Source organism: Ursus maritimus, unplaced genomic scaffold (assembly GCF_017311325.1).
Source record: "Ursus maritimus isolate PB19 unplaced genomic scaffold, ASM1731132v1 scaffold_9, whole genome shotgun sequence".
NCBI classification, from domain to species: domain Eukaryota; kingdom Metazoa; phylum Chordata; class Mammalia; order Carnivora; family Ursidae; genus Ursus; species Ursus maritimus.
The window spans coordinates 19,228,908-19,247,854 of NW_024427107.1; the positions used below are offsets into that span (position 1 = coordinate 19,228,908).

At 33.2% G+C, this 18,947-nt stretch overlaps 1 protein-coding gene across 1 annotated transcript in view; it reads left to right on the top strand.

Moving 5' to 3' along the window:
* CUNH8orf34 (chromosome unknown C8orf34 homolog) overlaps positions 1 to 18,947 on the top strand; it is a 353,639-nt gene that overhangs the window by 130,625 nt on the left and 204,067 nt on the right. Inside the window, 1 exon segment of the mRNA XM_008710771.2 lies at positions 5,060 to 5,226. Within this exon segment, the coding sequence (XP_008708993.2) occupies positions 5,060 to 5,226 (167 nt within the window).

Genomic DNA, 18,947 nt, shown 5'->3' on the forward strand with positions numbered 1-18,947 from the left:
AAATGTAGTCCTAGAGTGTATTAACATCACATTGAAGTATTTTTTTTATTTTTCTTTTTAATTTTTTATTATGTTATGTTCGTCACCATACAGTACATCATTAGTTTTCGATGTAGTGTTCCATGATTCATTGTTTGCGTATAACACCCAGTGCTCCATGCAATACGTGCCCTCCTTAATACCCATCACTGGGCTAGCCCATTCCCCTCTGAAGCCCTCAGTTTGTTTCCCAGAATCCGTAGTCTCTCGTGGTTCATTCCTCCTTCTGTTTACCCCCCCTTCATTCTTCCCTTCCTTCGCCTACTGATCTTCCTGCTATTTCTTATGTTCCATAAATGAGTGAAACCATATGATAATTGTCTTTCTCTGCTAGACTTATTTCACTTAGCATAATCTCCTCCAGTCCCGTCCATGTTGCTGCAAATGTTGGGTAATCATTCTTTCTGATGGCTGAGGAATATTCCATTGTATATATGGGCCACATCTTCTTTATCCATTTGTCTGTTGAAGGGCATCTCTTCTCCTTCCACGATTTAGCTATTGAGGACAATGCTGCTATGAACATTGGGGTGCATATGGCCCTTCTCTTCATTACGTCTGTGTCTTTGGGGTAAATACCCAGTAGTGCAATTGCTGGGTCATAGGGTAGCTCTATTTTTAACTTTTTAAGGGACCTCCACACTGTTTTCCATAGTGGCTGTACCAACTTGCATTCCTACCAACAATGTAGGAGGGATCCCCTTTCTCCACATCCTCTCCAACATTTGTTGTTTCCTGCCTTGTCCATTTTTGCCATTCTAACTGATGTAAGGTGGTATCTCAAGGTGGTTTTGATTTGAATTTCCCTGATGGCTACTGATTTTGAACATTTTTTCATGTGTCTGTTAGCCATTTGTATGTCTTCATTGGAAAAGTGTCTGTTCGTATCTTCTGCCCATTTTTTTGATTTATTTGTTTCTCGTGTATTGAGTTTGAGAAGTTCTTTATAGATCTTAGATACCAGCCTTTTATCTGTAGTTTCACTGAAGTATTAACTGCTCTTCTTCCTAAGGCCCCTTTCTGATTCCCTTTCTTTCTGTGTGGGATATTACTGCTCAAGGAAAGACATGTAAATATCTAGGATGCTGCACATTGTGTTCGTTGAGCACATAATGATATTAGTTACCATTTAGTGGCTGCTGTGTGTGCTTTTTATCTCTTACTTCATTTCATCCTCATGAAACTATCTGTATTTTAGGCATAAGGAAGCTAAGTCCCAAAGTAGTTGCATCACTGTCCCAAGATTGTACAACTATTAAGTAGCTGAGCGAGTCTCTCTCGCTGCAAATTCTGTGCCCTTAAATGCTTTGCTATGCCAGCTTTCTTCAGAAAGGAGTTCTAAGAATTAAAGTTTTGGTTTGAAGTCAGGATGAGAGGGAGCCCAGAACCCTAAGTGTTCATAGAAAGACCCTACACCCCACCCCTCTCCATCCCACTTACCACTTGTCTGCAGTAAGAGCCCTGCTTCCCTGAGGCAGGGTGCTATTTTCTCTCTAATGTTGTAGTTTTCACTTCTACAGTCTATATGTTACAGAGCTGGAAAAGAGGAAGGTGTCATCCTTGCTCCCCTTTCCTGCTTGCAGACCTTGCTGTCTCCCTTCCCCCTAAAAAAGCCTCTGGCTCTGAATTTCATGTTTTACACATGGTAATCTTCCACCACTTCTTGTAGCAATAATTTATCAATTCCCAGGTCATTCCCTTTTTCCTAAATACGCAAGCATCTGGCTCAACTGTCACTTTCCCCAACACCCTTCCTATCTTGATGGAGTTAGTATCTCACATTGATGATTCTTCCCCAAACCTAGCCTCTGCTTCCTTTGCCTACTCTTCACCACTGATCCTGAATTCCACCTACTTCAGTCACTTATTCCCTCTGTTATATCTAGGCCTCATGATTATGAACTGCAAACCCTAATGTCAATATCTATATATTTCACTCTGGCTACACCTCCTGTCTTTCTAGTTCATTCCCTGTGGTACCCAGCAGTAATTTACTGGGACCCAAATATGCTGGTTCCACTGAGTTTTCCTTGCCACTCATCCAGTTTTTATTTCTGGCTCATTATTGTGATCTTTTTATTGAATATACGCTAGTTCCCTTACCTCTCTTGTCCTTTGTTTCTCCTGTGTGGTAAAACTATCCTATTTAAATCTAATTCTTTGCCTGTTCTGTGGCTGAACTGGCATAGACTGGAGAAGAACACATGGCCACACTGACTGGTATCACTGTGAATTCATGACCACCAAACTTCAGGAGGTCATTGATCCTGCCCACAGGTACTCTGCATTCACCTAGTCTGTTCACATGTCCATGCTCCTCAACGATGATTGCATGCCTTTTCTTGTCTCCTCAAACCTCCAGCACTTCTCATGTTCAACTAATGACCCTTCCAGGAATGTAAATGTCATAGTCACTCTGGAAAACAATATGGGAGTTTTATATAAAACTAACCATGCAAATACCATATGACCCAGCAGTTGCACCCTTGGGCACTTGTCTCAAATAAATGAAAACTTATGTTCACACAAAAGCACGTATACGAATGTTCATAGCAACTCCATCATAATAGCTAAAAAACTTAACTGAGGTGTCCTTCAATGTGTGAATGGTTAGATGAACTGAAGTATATCCATGCCATGGAATACTATATAGCTAAGAAAAGGAATGGATTATTGATACATGCGACAGCATGAGTGAATCTCCAGGGATTTAGACTGCCTGAAAAAAGCCAGTCTTAAAATTGTATGATCCCATTTATATAATATTCTTGAAATGACAAAAATAAAAGAATGGAGAATAGACTAGTGGTTGCCAGGGATTAGAGATGGGGAAGAAGACATATGGAGGAAAGCAGGAGTGGTTAGAAAAGAGCCTTGTGGTGTTTGAAATGGTCTGTATGTTGATTCTGGTGATGGATATGTGATACACAAACCTACACAAGTACTAAAGTTATCTAGAACTAAATAGACACACGGGCATACACACACAAATGAGTACAATTAAAATGGGAAATCTGAATAAGATTGGAGAATCATATTATTGTCAGGATCCTGGTTATAATATTGCACTATAGTTTTATAAGATAATGTATTGAAGGAAACAGTGTAAAGAGTGCACAGGATCTCTCTGTATTATTTCTTAGAACAACATGTAAATCTATAATTATATCAGAGCCAAAAAATTGATTAAAAATGTTAGTGATTTGTTGAAAACACCTTGAGATTTTTTATTGTCCACCTCCCCTAACAATCTTTCAGCAAAGGACATTAGTATCCACTGATCATTCTTGCCTGAACAGTTACTATAATGTCGGTGGTTGCCAAATGGTGATTTTCTAATTCTGTCATTCCTTCTACATTTATTAACTAACATTAACATGCAAAAATAAGTGCTTTTTTCTCCCTATTTCCTCTGACCTTCTCTAACATATTCACCGTAACTTGGAGGTGAACCAGTGAGGTGGGGCTGATTGATCTTTGCCCACTGATGACATACAATGTCATTTTGCTGTTTCCATCCTCTTCTTAAACAGTGTTGAACCTGGTACTTCTATTAAGACAGCTTGAAATGTTCTGATATGTGCCCTGAAAAAGTTTCAAAAATTTTGTTTTTGTTTTTTACCAAGCTTCCTCTGCATTTTGGCCTGGTGGCAGTGGGGACAATACATTTAACCCACTTGCCTTATGGGCCTTCCTTCTGAATACCTTTTAAAAAGGTTATCTTTCCATCCTGCCTGGGGAAGACTTCCTCTACATCACGTGTTTTTCTTTTATGGGGTGCCATTTGGCATTTCCTTCCTTTGGGCAATAACATGAAAAGAAATTGGATTGCAGAGAAGAAAAGAACTTTGGGACAGTTTTTGAAACTATGTATGATTGTTGTTTGGACTTGTAAGTTGTCCAGTCAGATACCATCTCGAGAAGTTGGGGGAGAGAGACCATGAAAGACAGCATTTGCCCAAAGGAGCCCAGCTTTATCACAAAGAAACTCTTCCAAATTTACAAAGACTCTCTAGACTGGAAGAAACTGAGAAACATTTAATTGCCAGTTCTGGATCCATCCTTTCTTTTACCTCATCCTACCCCAAGATCTAGGCAGCATGATAGGAAAATGAGGAAATTTATTTTAATCAGAAATTAAAATTTTCTGGTATGTGGGTGGCTCAGGTGGTTAAGCAGCAGACTCTTGATTGCAACTCAGATCATGATTTTAGGGCCCTGGGTTGAGCCCTATGTCACACTCCGTGCTCAGTGGGGAGTCTGCTTGAGGATTCTCTCTCTACCTCTCCCCCTGCTCGTGCTCTCTCTCAAATAAATAATCTTTTTTTAAAAAAGAAATTAAAATTTTCATTTAAAATAATCTTGTCAAGGGTGCCTGGGTGGCTTAGTCGGTTAAGCTTTCTGCCTTTGGCTCAGGTCATGATCTTGGTGTCCAGGGATCAATCCCCACGCTGCGCTCCCTGCTAAGTGAAAAGTCTGCTTCTCCCTCTCCCCCTGCCCCTCCACTTCACTTGTGCTCTTTCTCTTTCTCTCAAATAAATAAATAACATCTTTTAAAAAATAATCTTGTCATAGTATGTTAAAATAGTTATCCCATTACATTCATTTTGTTTCAAATGGATTTGTTTGTAAGTCAAGGAATTTCACATAATAATCTGGACTTTCTGCTTCCTCTTTCTAAAAAAATTTTTAAAAATCCATTAACAGTGGGCCTGCATTACGACATGGTGACAACTGGTAGGAGCTGATTATCACCTCCCCCCTTAAATGGGGCAGGAGTGTCAGTTTGCCATATATCTCACCTATACCCACTTGGGAGTTGGTTAATGAGGTACCAAAGGATATCTAGGAAAGAAGACAGTCTATATTTCTGTTATCCTTAGGGAAAATATTACTAATATGAGTATAATTTTATATAGCAAAATAATCGAATGAAAATTTGGTTGTAGGTTTCTTTATTTACCACAGCTAATTGATAGAGTTGTCATTATTCAAAACTAACATGGAAATATTTCTTCAGCTTAAAGGTGGAGCCCAAGACTAAAGGATTAAAACAGCAGCAGCAGCAACATAAGAAACTTCTGGCAGCAATGCTCTCTCAAGATTCTTTTGAGTCTCTCCACAGCCCTACCCCATCTGTAACAGAAGAAGATATTGATAATGAAGATGATGCAATGGAATTGCTGGGTAATTTTAAAAATTAATAATTTCTCTTTTTTTTCTTCTTTGGCATTGTAAAAATGTGTAGTGATTAAGAGATTTTAAAGTTTCTGAGTAGTTTTGTCTTAGGGGAAAGAAATCATTTAACACAGACTTTATACATTAGCCTTTCATGAAGTTGCATGTAAGAACTAAGGTGAAATCACCAAGCATGTGACGTATTTATTAGACTGTATTTTGTGCTTTGTATATGCAGCACTTTACCTTCTGACTCTACTCAAGCTTTATTCCATGTGCAATTGTGATAAAAATTCAAGTCTGTCTGCTTTATTCTCTGATTATGATTTTCTTGATCACATCTTTTGTCTATAAAATATACCCAAAATACATATTTCAGCCCTCATCCCAAGATGTTCCCCTGCTGTTTCAAAGATGTTTTAGAAAAATGCAGTAAAATATAGAGAAGCAGATAGTAAATTAGTGTTTTATGTCTTCCATAAGTTATAGGAGAGTTTGTAAGATTTCAATGTTTTTATAGGCTTGTTATTTTCATGAAAATCCTTATTAGTGTTGTATGTAGGGAACCCTTTATATCTTAAATGAAGTAAATTTATGTTTTTTATTTTACCATAAATCTTTGGATAGCAGTTTTTTAAAATTGAACTTTCTTTTTATTCTAAGTCATTAAAACAATTCCCAAATATTTCATAACCATGTACTAAAGTGAATAATTAATATAATCATTTGAAAGCTCTGAATTAGTTTAACATAGAATAAGGAGTCCCAGAAAATAAATAATGTAATCATTTGAATGAAAGCTGCAAATAAGTTTAACATAGAATAAGTAGTCTCAGAAACATAGACATTTGAAAAAATTTTTTTTCTAAACAGCTTCCTGGGTTTTAAGTGTTTATGGCAGTAAAATATTATCATGATAAAAAATGGTATAGGTCTCCTTGCATAGTCCTACAAAGGTGTTATTTCCTTAGTAATGGCAAGGTCACTGACGTTTTCTGATATTATAATATTGCATTCATTCTAGCATTGAGGAGACTGTCATGGCATTTTCACTTCATGCTGTTCATCTTTTTTTTTTCTTTTCTGTTAAGAACAATGAAGTCTGGGTGTTTTTTAAGGAATCTCATCTCCCCACCTCCAAATCACTAATGTGGTGGATGTGCCAGATGTTGTGGTACCCTCATTCAGCTTCAATTTAGCCAATGTTTACTAAGCACTTACCATGTGCTAAGCACTGAGCTCAGTCCTAGGGACGTAAAAATAAAATAATCATGGGTCCTGTTTGCAGGAACTTTACATTTCTAGTATTTGAGATAAAAATGTAAATACATCATTCTAGTAGTTTTTGCTACAGGTGCTAATTTGATTAAGCACACAGTTTAATGTAGGGATAACACCTAATGAGGAGATAGGGGTAGTGACCAGGGAATGTTTCATAGAGAAACTGATTCCAGTGGTGAGCTGAGTTCTGGAGGACAAGTAGATGGAAGTTCAGGAGGCAGAGTGTGGTCATTACCCTTGTAGGTTTGCACTTGCAGGAATGGACTCTTTTGCTGTTGTGCTCCATAACTGTGCCTATAAATTGTTCCTTTGCTTTGGTCAGTAACAGTGAAGGGGGCAAGTGTTGAACCATGACTGTCAATGGAAGGGCCAGGAGGTTGTTCACATAACATCAGTGTTGGCTTTGGTACATCAACATTGGTTCGTGCCGATAGTGTTCTCTTTCTCCTTTCCTTTACATGACAGCTCTTGGTCAACTGATATCCACAGGAAGGCAGTTATCCTTAACTTGCAAAGATAATCTTTTGAAGAAATCCAGGCATGCTCCAAATCACTTTGGATTTCCTGATAGCCTCAGGAGTATCTCATCAGAGTGGAGGAAATCATAAACTTCAGTGATATTGAGGAGTTCCTTAAGAAAACTCAGGTGTCACTCTGTGCTGGTACACCCTAGATCTCAGCTCCTCTGAAGTTTCCAGTCTCCGAAGTTAAAGACCAGACTGTTAGGTTTTGGAGACTATCTAGTGTGAACAGTTAATAGCTGGTCTTCATTTTTTTTTTTTTCATTTAGATATTTTAGTCTGTGATCTGAGAAAATTTAAGAATGAGAAATATTTGAAAGTTTGGACTTTCTCCATGTAACTCCACATATCTCAGCATAGGCAGCTGTAGAATACTAATGCTGGTCTCTAGATTATGAGATTTCTCTGCCATGACATGGAATGTCCCAGGTCCACTGGGCTATCCTCTAAAATAATCCCATATGCAATTGTGTTGCCTAGTTGTCTCGGTGAACAAAGGTCATATAGCAGAAAATTGTATCCAAAAGATTGTTTTGCCCAGAAGTTCATTAATTATGTAAAATGGTATTTGGATGTGAAATATATTTGTCTTTAAGATCCAAGTATACCTATCCATTCAATTATTTAGAAAATTTATATTTAAAATATAGGCTCAGTTTTCTTCAAAAGTAGTATATATAAATTCATGACTTATAATTTTACTTATGCATTTATCTAAGATGATGGTTAATCTCTTACATGAAATCAAATAGTGTACATGAAAAATTTCAGTTAATACAAAAGTTAAAATTTTTTTCAGTCATGATATAGTAATGGATGAATGATTAATATGGATGAGTATGGGTGTAAAGTAAAATGATTATTAAGTTATTCAGTTTTAAGACCTGACATCTTCAATAGCCCTATACGTCTCTATTAATTTCCCAGTAGATTTCAATCCCTACAACTAATCAATTGATGTGATATTGCTAAATCAATTTAGAAACTATATAATGCCCTTTTAATATTATATTTCAATCATATTGTTCATTGTTAAAAAATTTTAAGACCATATTTTTTGAAACCCTGATCCCAGAGAAACATATGCAATTGTACATATTTGAGGAAAATACAAATGCTGAGTTCCTGAAAATTATTTGAAATCAAATTTTAGTACAAAGAATCATTGTAAAAAGCAAGAGACATCTGGTATTTAAAATATCTTTTGCAAATCTGCAACATTGTGTAGAATGAGTTTGCTATAACTGTTTTCAGTGTATAACTTGTCTATATCGGGTATAACTGGCTGAAAAATTTATTGTGCATGAGAGTAGTCTGTACACTTTGTGAAGTGATAAATAAATGAGAAGTATAATTATTAGTTAATGATAGTGTAACAAAGGATTGTTCTTCAGTAAAATTGGCTGAAAGGGGAAAAGAAGCCTTTCAGTTAATAAGTAGAAGTCAGTAAAACTTCTTACCTTAATTTGTTTGTTAAGGAGTCTGGCACTGATAATACATATTGGTTAATATTTAATTATTCACGGTTGTTTAATTGTGTGTTTTTGGATTTCTACCAAGTGTATTGGGCATGTGAAAATATAGTACATACAGCATCTATAATTTTTTAAATAGATTAAATACCGTAAGATTGCTTTAAATACTACTTTTAAATTCATAGCACAAAAGTAGTTTAATATGGAGTTAATATATACCAGAGAATAAAATATCCAAATTTCTGGAATTTTAAGATATAATAATTTAAACACCACTGAAATTGGTGCTCTAATTACAGAAGACATTGAATAAAGTATCTGCCAACTCATCTCAAAGTAAATAGTTCTCATCTTCAAATATAAGATATTCCCAAATATTTTAGTAACTATGCTGGAAATTAATGATCACAATGATTAAATTTGCATATTTTTGGAAGTTATTAAAATCAATAAATTTTTAAAAGTAGAAAGACAAATTACAATGGTACAGCAAGGAATTTATAAAAAGCCTATATGTATCTTTTAGTTCATTAACTTTCACAGAAAATTTGAGGAACTTCACTAATATAAAAGATATTTCAGCTTGTAACTGTAAGCTCATTTTCCTTACATGAATTTTTTATTTTTTTCTTGATGAAGTGCTAATTTCAATTATGTGTTTGATTATCTTCTATATAATTTATACTCCCTTGAAAATATCAGAATTATTTGAAAGGCACAAGTATTATTCTTACACATTTTAGTATATTACTTAAAAAAATTTTTTTTTGGCTTTCTCAGAATTGATGATGAGGCAAATATCTAAAAACCACATTCCAGAGATGCTAAAAAAGGAAAACAGCATTAGTCATGATTTATACTTTCTGGTCTTAGAAAGGATAATCATACAAATATAATTAAATAATCATATAAAAATTAAAACTAACATTGTATTACCAAAAGCAAACAAGGTGATTACAAATATATTTTATTTGTTTTTAATTTAGTAATTAAGAACAAGTATAATTATACTGGTATTCTTTGCAGAATACAGTAATTTCTAAATTTCTAAAACCCTAATATCTTACCAGATTATGTAAAACATAAACTTAATAGCAGAAAGCACCCATATTTGCAGAATAAAAACATGTATTTCACTTAATGAAAAATGGATGCTGTCATTCAATGATGTTAGAAAAAGATGGGAGACAAACTTAAATATTAAAAAAAAAATCTATCTACCTACCTATCTTTATACTTATATTCTAATAATATTAAGTATGTAAACTAGTCTAAAGCACATATAAACTTTGTTTCCTTTGAGTATTGATCATTGGGAATATCAGAATAATAGAAGAGTTATCACTTTAAAATGAAGATTCTTTGTGGAAAAGATTCTTTTAAAAAAGTCAAGAACTTTCCAAAATTAAATTTGTGGATCCTTTAATATTATCTGTAAAGTTCCTTTAAATAATGCTTAGAAACTCATTCAGCATAGTACCAAAATAACTTAGTATGGAATTAGTACATATTAGAGATTAAAATATTCCAAATTTGTGGAGTGTTAAGGTATAGCAATTTTGAGGACCACTGAAGTCAGTGAAATCTAGAACATACTGAATAAAATAATGCCCAGATCATCTCAGTCTAAGTAGCTCTCTTTTTAAAATACAAGACATTCTCAGAAATTCCAGTAATTACATTGCGAGTTGATGACCACAATTACCCAAACATTATAAAAAATCTGCACATATATTTTAAAGGTTCCCTAAATGAATTAATATAATTGAAAAACTAGGACTTTGTGCAGATGTATGAAAATATCTTTCACATGCTCAATAATAAATATTAACTCCTGTTGAGCTGTGTGGTATATTGTAACAGAAATTCTCTGAAATGCCCCTGCTATAGAGTTTGGTCCTATATTTTTGAATTCTAACTTCAGCTTGCTTTAGAGACATCCTTGCCTTCACAAATGCCAAGAAAGTTCAGGTTGAAGTGTCTTCTAAGTGGAGTTGAATAGCACTGTGTTTGTCTCTCTGGATTACAATGGCAACATTTGAGAAAATCCACTCAGACACATTTTTTCATTCAGCAAATAACATGCACCTGCTATGTGAACAGTACTAATTCATATTAATATACAGCACTAGGAATATTACATCTTTTATTTTTCTAATTACTTGATCTCTTTGGGCTCTAAGAGAACTGTGAATCTGGTGAACATTGGCATCTATATAGAACCAAACAATTTGTAGATTTTTGCTTCAACTCCCAATTAGTCCATTAATTAATTCATTCATGGCTTATCAATTTCTCCACTTACAAAGTGACTCTGCACGTTCCTGGGAGTTCACATTTGCACAAATATGAGTATGTTTCATGAAATATTAATTATTCAGGGATGATTCTCAAAATTTGGTTTGCTTAAGAAGCTTATTTTAAATAAAAATTCCAGTCCCCTGTATCCCCAATTTTTGGTTCATTAGATTTTAATACAGCCCATGAATCACCATTTTCCAACAGGAATGCCCTTCCTCCTGTCCTTTAAGAAATTCTGTTGTAGGCGATCTGTACAACATACAATGAGAAACTCCAATCTAGAAGGTATGGTCAATGAAATTTTTTGTTTTTTGATCTAATATATCGTGAAGCAAGGAATAAAATTGTAGAAAGTGTGATTTTTATAATAAAAAGAGCGTGGAATAGAGGTTTCTGAGTTAATCAAACTATTTTCCTGAAAAGAAGGAAAAGTCTTTCTAAGAAGCTTTGGTTACTGTAGTTTGTATTACTTATTATTTCTGTCTTCCCTCCTGATACCATATTTTATAGGAGCGCTTGAAAGATGAACTGCTAGAGTACAAAAATTACATAAGTTATGAAATGATTCAAGCACAGACCTGTGCACATGGCTTTGTTGAGCTTCTGTTTTATCATATTATTATTCTAAACACTTTTTAGGATTCTGACTTTGCTTTTGTTAGATGTAACTCATAGCCCCCTTCACTGTCTTCTAGAAGTATTCGTTTTGTGTTTGGAATTGCATTTGTGGTTCATTTTCTTCATTCTTCATTTGTGTTTCTTTTTAACAAAATATTGGAACATTTACAAATGATAACTGGCATTTACGTGTAGAGATTGTCTTTTAAATAAATATAAACTTGCATGTCACTAAAAACATACATCATCCTACATGATTTATGGCATTTAATAAATTTTTTTTTCTTTAAAAATTTTTTCTAGTGGTGAAAGTAGATCAGTATAGCAGAATAAAGTCAAGAGTTTGAAAATAAAATCTAAACCCATGGACACGTTATTGACAATTGTCCTGCATCTCAATTGTAGACCTGCATGAAAATTCCTTTATTTCAGAGATAGCTGTTTCAGTATATTTGTAAATAAGTTGTTTAATACGTATTTCCCACTTTGAAATAAGTTACAAATTGTTTGGCTTATAACAGTAATATTAGTTAATGTGCTTTTTCATATTTAGGTCATAGCTTTTCACTGAGTATCTTGCAAAGGTGTGAGCCACATTGTGATGTGATTATTGAGCTAAAAACTCTTAAGACCAACCTTAGCCCTCATGCTGCCTTTTGCTAGTTTTGTCACCTGAGCTACAAGTGCTTACTTATAAAATGCTGGTAACAACTTCAACCTTCCTGTCACATAGGGATGTAGGAATAAAAATGGGATGTTCTCTGAAAATGCTTTTATTATTATTTTCTTTTTGTCACGCCTAACAGGAATATTTCAAAAGAAGACACTAGAATTTATAGATGGAATTTTCCTTCCAAGGAAATTTATATCCTCCAATCCCATATACATTTTGTCTAGTTATAAGCAAAGAAAAAAAAATAGCTTTCTGTAGCTTTGGAAATACCTACTAACAGTAAAATTGAATTTTTCCCACAAGATAATACAATCAAAGGCTTGAAGAGAAAGGAGGTAAAACTACAAATGTATTTGCAAGCCAAAAAAATTGATATATCAATACAATGCATTACATTCTTTATTTTTAACATGGATATTTAAGCAAGGGCAAACACTGATGTGATTTGGTTAAGGACAGAGCAAATTACTCCACTGTCTTTAATTTTCTTACACATAAATGTGTAATTTCTAGGAGGAAAAGAAAAATGTTTTTGCTTACATAAGAATATTCACTAGCATAAGTTGAGCTGGGAGCATGAATAGGAGATAGGAGGGAGAGACAAAGATGAGATATATAAGAACTAGAAATTCGTACTGTACGTTTACATGCTTTGTGTAAATAAAACCATAAAAGTGTTGAAAAACTACAAGCTTTAAAAACTCTTCAATTACATTAATAAGTATGAAAATATTGATACAGTACAATTTTCATGGTTTTACATTAATTCATTGTATAAACAAATCACAACCAATTTGAAAATCAGTGTTAAATATTATTAGGGTTTTGTTGCTTTTGAAATAAACTTTCCCATTTCAAATACATAATGGTGATGTTATGCTTCAAGATGATTTGTTTAGCTGTGGTATTGTTTTTCATACAGTTTGACTGAATTTAAATTAGTTTTGTATTCTATGTAAAAGCCATTTGAAAGTGGTGCCAAAATCACTATTTTATTGTATTTTTTTCTTGGTTGAAAATATGCAACAGAGTGTTATTAACTTAGCAGTTATTTACATGTTGACATAAAAAACAATAGGCATGAAAGAGGTATTAAAACTGTTCTTTGAATTGTTTAAAACTTCTTGTCTAACTACAGTAATCTGTTTAGATTTCTGTGTATTACAATATCACTGATATTTAATCATTTCTAAATAGAAAACTAAAATTATTGAAGTTGGAATATTGAATACACAGTAATAGAGGAGTCACAGAACTTGTCAATTAATTTCAATATCTGAAAACAATAGTTTTTGTAGTTTCATTCAAGATTTTTAAAGGTATTTTAGAAATACATTTTTCAAAATCTGAAATATTTAAACTGGTTCTATATAGGAATTTCTTTTAGAATAAAAGTATTATGATTTTCTTTTTTTAATAGTCTTCTAATGCATAATTTCAAAAAATATTCTTACCAATCATGAAAATATTTTTTAAGTTGCTCTAAAACTTTTAAATAGAAGGGCACTATGGAACACAATGGGAAAAAATATGACACTGTTCTAATGGAGGTAAATTAAATTTAGAGATTTTATTTTACTTTTCAACATTTTAGTTTCTTTCTGCAAAAGATGATTGAATGCCTGATATAAATATAGAATGAATTTACTTATATCAGAATTTAAATGTAAAATTTCATTTAAATTTTTAATTTCTTTAAAATTTACTCTGTTAGGAATTGTCAGAAGGGGGTTTATTAGGCCAGCTGGTTTTCATCTTTTAAGTGCTGTCATATTTACTTTTTAAATTACCAACATTTGTTTGGGTAAAATCTATTTCAGGAATTTAAAGTATTATAAATATGGTAAAGCAAAATTTAAGTTAATCTAATGAGATTAATTTTATGGACGATAGTAAGCGTAATATTAGAAATAACAACAGCATACATGAGCTTTGTATTCAGGTAACCTTAGTTGCAAGTTTCACCATTGCCTCTTACTAATTTTGTGATTTGAGAATAGTTAACTTTTTTCTTTCTGATATCAGATCCATCATCAGGAAAATAGGGACTTTGGCAATACTTGTAGGGTTTTGTGAAGATTAAGTAAATAATTCTTATGAAGTGTTCAGTGCATCTGATAAAGGATTAGAGATAGGAAAAAGATTTGTTACTACACTTCATATCATTTTTATACCAATTCCTTTCCTATCTCCACCTAGCACATGAGGTTTAGTACATGTGAAAAAGAAACTAAGGTCATAGGACTTTGGCCTTGAAGGTTTAAGTGTTTAGTCTTTTATCATAAATGTCTCATATAGATATATTACACATATTTAGAAATTATTTCAACAGGTACTCTCCACTTGATATTTAAGTCCTACTTCTAATTTTTTTTCTCTTACCTTAAAAAAATCACAAACCACTTTCTCATAAGAGAATGCCACATGAGCCTTAATTTCCCCCAAAGTGTTAGAAAGAATCTTGGCCTTTTCTTCCACTGAAAGATAATACCCCCATTAGAAGAGAACATTATAATATTCAATTTTTTCTAATAATTTGAAGAAATTATTTTCAGCAATTTGAAATATTAAAACTTTTTAAAAACAGTATCAAAGGCTAGGAACTTATATCTGATTTATCTTATATATTTTTGTTTTTGTTACCAGGTTACTGCCTCTCTGATTTACAGTCATTGACATTCATAGGGCCTTCAGTAGTCTAAGAAACATGATACCTGGTTTGTAGAAGCATGGAGACTTTTTGGCCCATGATCCCAACTTATCATGGGAATAAGATTTATTGCATTCCAAAACTAGCTCAAAGAAGTAAATATTTTCCAAAGCTTGTGCAGGCTATATGCATTTTCATATTATAATGCATTCTTCTCTCTCTCTCTCTCTTTTTAATAATGCAGTCTTTTATCCTCTCATGTTTCAGAAAATCCACATCCAGTAATATAAGCAAAAATATCAGGAAAGGAAGGGGAAATTTTTTTTCAGGCTACAATCTGGTGTTCTTATCTTCTTTTTGTGGACTTTTGATGTTAGTAAGCCAAAACTTTCTCAAATAGCATTGTCAAGATTTTGATACCATCTAATTCCTAACACCTCTGTGGCTGAGTTAAGGATATCTCTTACTGAAAGTAGTAGTTTAAGATAAGAAATGTGTCTCTGCTCATGTATAATCTAAACACAAAAGGACCAAGGGCCAAACTCCTAGCCACTCTACTTGGTAAAGAAAATTAAGAATGTGAGAGAAGTGGGGTTCTTGGGTGGCTCAGTTGGTTAAGCATCTGACTCTTGATTTTGGTTTAAGTCATGATCTCAGGGTTGCGAGATCCAAGCCCCATATTGGGCTCCATTTTGGGCATGGAACCTGCTTAAGATTCTCTCTCTCCTCACTCTGCCTCTCCCCCCACCACTTGCTCTCTTTCTCTCTTTCTCTAAAAATAAAAGAATGTGAGAGAAGTTATTTTCCAATATAAAAGCTTTTAACTGGGAGAAAGAAAATTCTAAAACATACATTTAAAAAGATCAAAAAAGCAACATTTTTTTGTGATAAAGTTCAGATTATTTGCTCATTATTCCACTAATAAACAAACATGGTTGTTCCTTTAGAAATGTTATCTTTGTTTAAAATACACTTTCCAGCCATAGAAAGAAATGGATTTCACATTTATAAGTTTATTTTCTAAATGATATCATTTCTAAATGGTATCATTGCTTTATCTAGTAATCAGGTGTTTAAATAATTCTCAGTTCAAGGGGGAAAAGGCAAGAAAAGTCATATGTGCTCATTACTGGTCTTATAATGGCTTCAGGATTTTGGCATTCTTAGTTCCCTCTTCCACTGAATGTTCAAATGTGTATACTATCAACTTATTTCATTATTTATTACCTTCCCGATAGGTAAAAATAAATAAATAAATAAAATAGAAACTTGAACAAAGAATCATTTTCTCTAGAAAAATACTGGCGGTTTTTGGCCATATAAGCTAATTTAGGAACATTTAATATCAAATATTCTGGAAGTCAACTGTTCTTTAAAATAATATTTTTGATTATTAAAAGATTCAATGTAGAGTGTGAAACTATAGAAGTCAAAGTAGAGAAATGTTACCCAGAAATAATTACTGTTAAAATGTTGTATGTGATGTTTTAGATATTTTTATATATAATGTATGAAGAATAGTATTATGTGCATTTGTAATATGTAATAAACTGTGCTAAGTGCTTTCTATACATTGCTTAATAATTACAAAATACCATGGAGTAGGCTGTATTATTATCCTCACACTGTAGAAAAGGACACAAATCCTTGCAAAGCAAAATTTACCTGGATTGCATAGTTTCTACTCAAGAATCAGATTCTTAAGCTTCTGAATTAAACACTATGCAACATATACACATTAAAATGCACATTTAAATTAACAGGTATATATTTACTTGCCACCCTTATACAGTTTTCATGTAGTAAAGTTTAAAATTTAGTATCAGGGTCGTCTTCTTCAAGTTATGATGGAATAACTGGTATTGGCTTTCTCTTCACATTTAACAATTATAAAACTATACAAAGTATATGAGGTCAACTTTTCAGGCACTGGATGAAAAGCAGTACAGGACTTTGATTCTTAAGAGAAGGGGAAAAAATGAGGTGAGCCCTGTATTTCATACTGGCTTTTTTCATGATGACGCTTCCCTGGCCAACTTGTATGGATGAGGAGCTCAAGTAAAGAGTGGCAATCTCACTCATTTGAGGAGGAAGAGATTGGAGTTGGGGTTGTTGAGGTGGCTGGGATTTGTGAGACGATATACCAGGAGAAGGAAGCTGAGCAGAGGATGTGGACATAAGTCAGCAAGTATATTCCCTTAAATCCTTGGCTGAGACTGCTGCTCTTGCACAGAGCAAAACTACCCATGACCTGATAGTGGTCGTTGTGTGTCTGAGAACTGAATAGAAGAAGAGGGGTCAGACAGAGCTGGGATACAACAGAGTTCCAGCCCAACCACAGAGAGAGTAAACCTTCCTGAGTTCCTTTAGCATTCAGAGGAGACCTTAGAAAAATCAACCATTAAGAGTAATGATCACACACTGAATTGAGAGCCACTCCTAAGAATGAAGGAAAATTTGAAATAGACTAGCTTAACAAAGCATAAAACCATGCCCACAAAGGTGAAGTAGGTCTGCCAGTTAATTCCTGACAGAAAACTCAATATCATTTAGAGAAGACAACATAAGCCAGGCTTCCTAAAAAGAATAAACCATAATGTCCATCATATAATAAAAATTATTAATCATTCAACAAAGTAAGAAAATCTGACCCAAAATCAAGGCAGAAAAACAACCTATAGAGCATTTTACTCACCTGCTGGAATTAGGTGACAAAGACTTCAAAAGCAATTATTATACATATTTTATGGACTTAAAGGAAAGGACACAAGGAGGAAACAAGAAATTCAGTAGAAAAACTGAAACTAGAAAAAGAACCAAAGGAAAGTCTAGAATATTAAGTCTAAAAATCTGACATTTACAAAATTACTAGGTAAGGTTAACAGGTAGTTGAACAATGTAGAAGTAAGTTTCAGTGAACTTGAAGATAGGTTGACAGAAATTATCCAAATTGAAAATCAGAGATTTAAAAAGTAAAATAAGATGAAAAGCATTTCAATGACTGGTGGGACAGTATAAAATGATAAAACATTTCATCAGAATTCAAGAAAGAGGAGAAAGAATGAGAAAAAAATATTTTAGTATTGCCCATTTTTCCCCTAATTTGATGAAAAATACAAGCCTACAATACAAGTTTAGGAAATATCAGGCTGGCAAAGTAAAGCAATTTCAGGTAAACAAAAGCAGACTGAATATGTTACCAGTAGACCTTCACTATAAAGCTGTTAGAGTCTCTCAGGCCGAAGGAAATTATATCAAATGGAAAATGAGATTTATAGGAAGAAATGAAGACACCAAATATGATAAATATGTGAGACTATATTCCTTTTGTTAATTTTTGGAAAGACAAGTGATTGCTTAAAGCAAAAGTGCAAACAATGCGGTATAGAGTTTATAACATAGAAAGAAAATCGTATGAAGAACAGCACAAGCAGATGATAGTAAATCGAATTACAGTGTTGTGGTTTCTACATTTTCACCAAAAATGATAATGTTAATAAGTAGACTGTATTTTAAATAGACTGTAATATGTTAGGGATGCATTACTTTAATTCTATAGCCATCACTAAGAAAAACATTTTTTAAATAGGAAACTGAAGAAGTTAAGCTGAAAAGGTAATAAAGGACATAGAAAGGACATACTCATTTGGCTAAGGAGAAACAAATCAAAAGCAGTTAGGACGAATACAAGATAAATAACATAATGATAAACTTTAAACCCAAACATATTAATAATTACGTTAAATATAAATGGGACTACATATACCAACTGAAGGACAGAAATTGTCAATGTGGATAAACAAGTAAGATTTATATAGGCTGAGTAAAAGATTGACAGTAAAAGACCTGATAGATTGAAAATGAAAGGATACGAAAATATATTACATGCAAAATGTAGGCATAGAAGTATAGTACATTGATATAAAGCACATTCATCAGGAAGACATAACAATTGTAAATGTGTATGCATTTGAGCTTAAAAATACATAGTGACAAAATTTTTAAAAAACTAGACAAATGGGTATTCATAGTTGGATATTTTATTACATTTCTCTCAATTGATAGAAAAAGTGGAAAACATAAATACAACATTATCAATATTTATTGTAAATTGAAATTTACAGTGTATTTAACAATACAGGAAACATTATTTTCAAATACAGATGAAATATTCATTGAGAAACACTATAGTGGGTCAACTTTCTGTACTT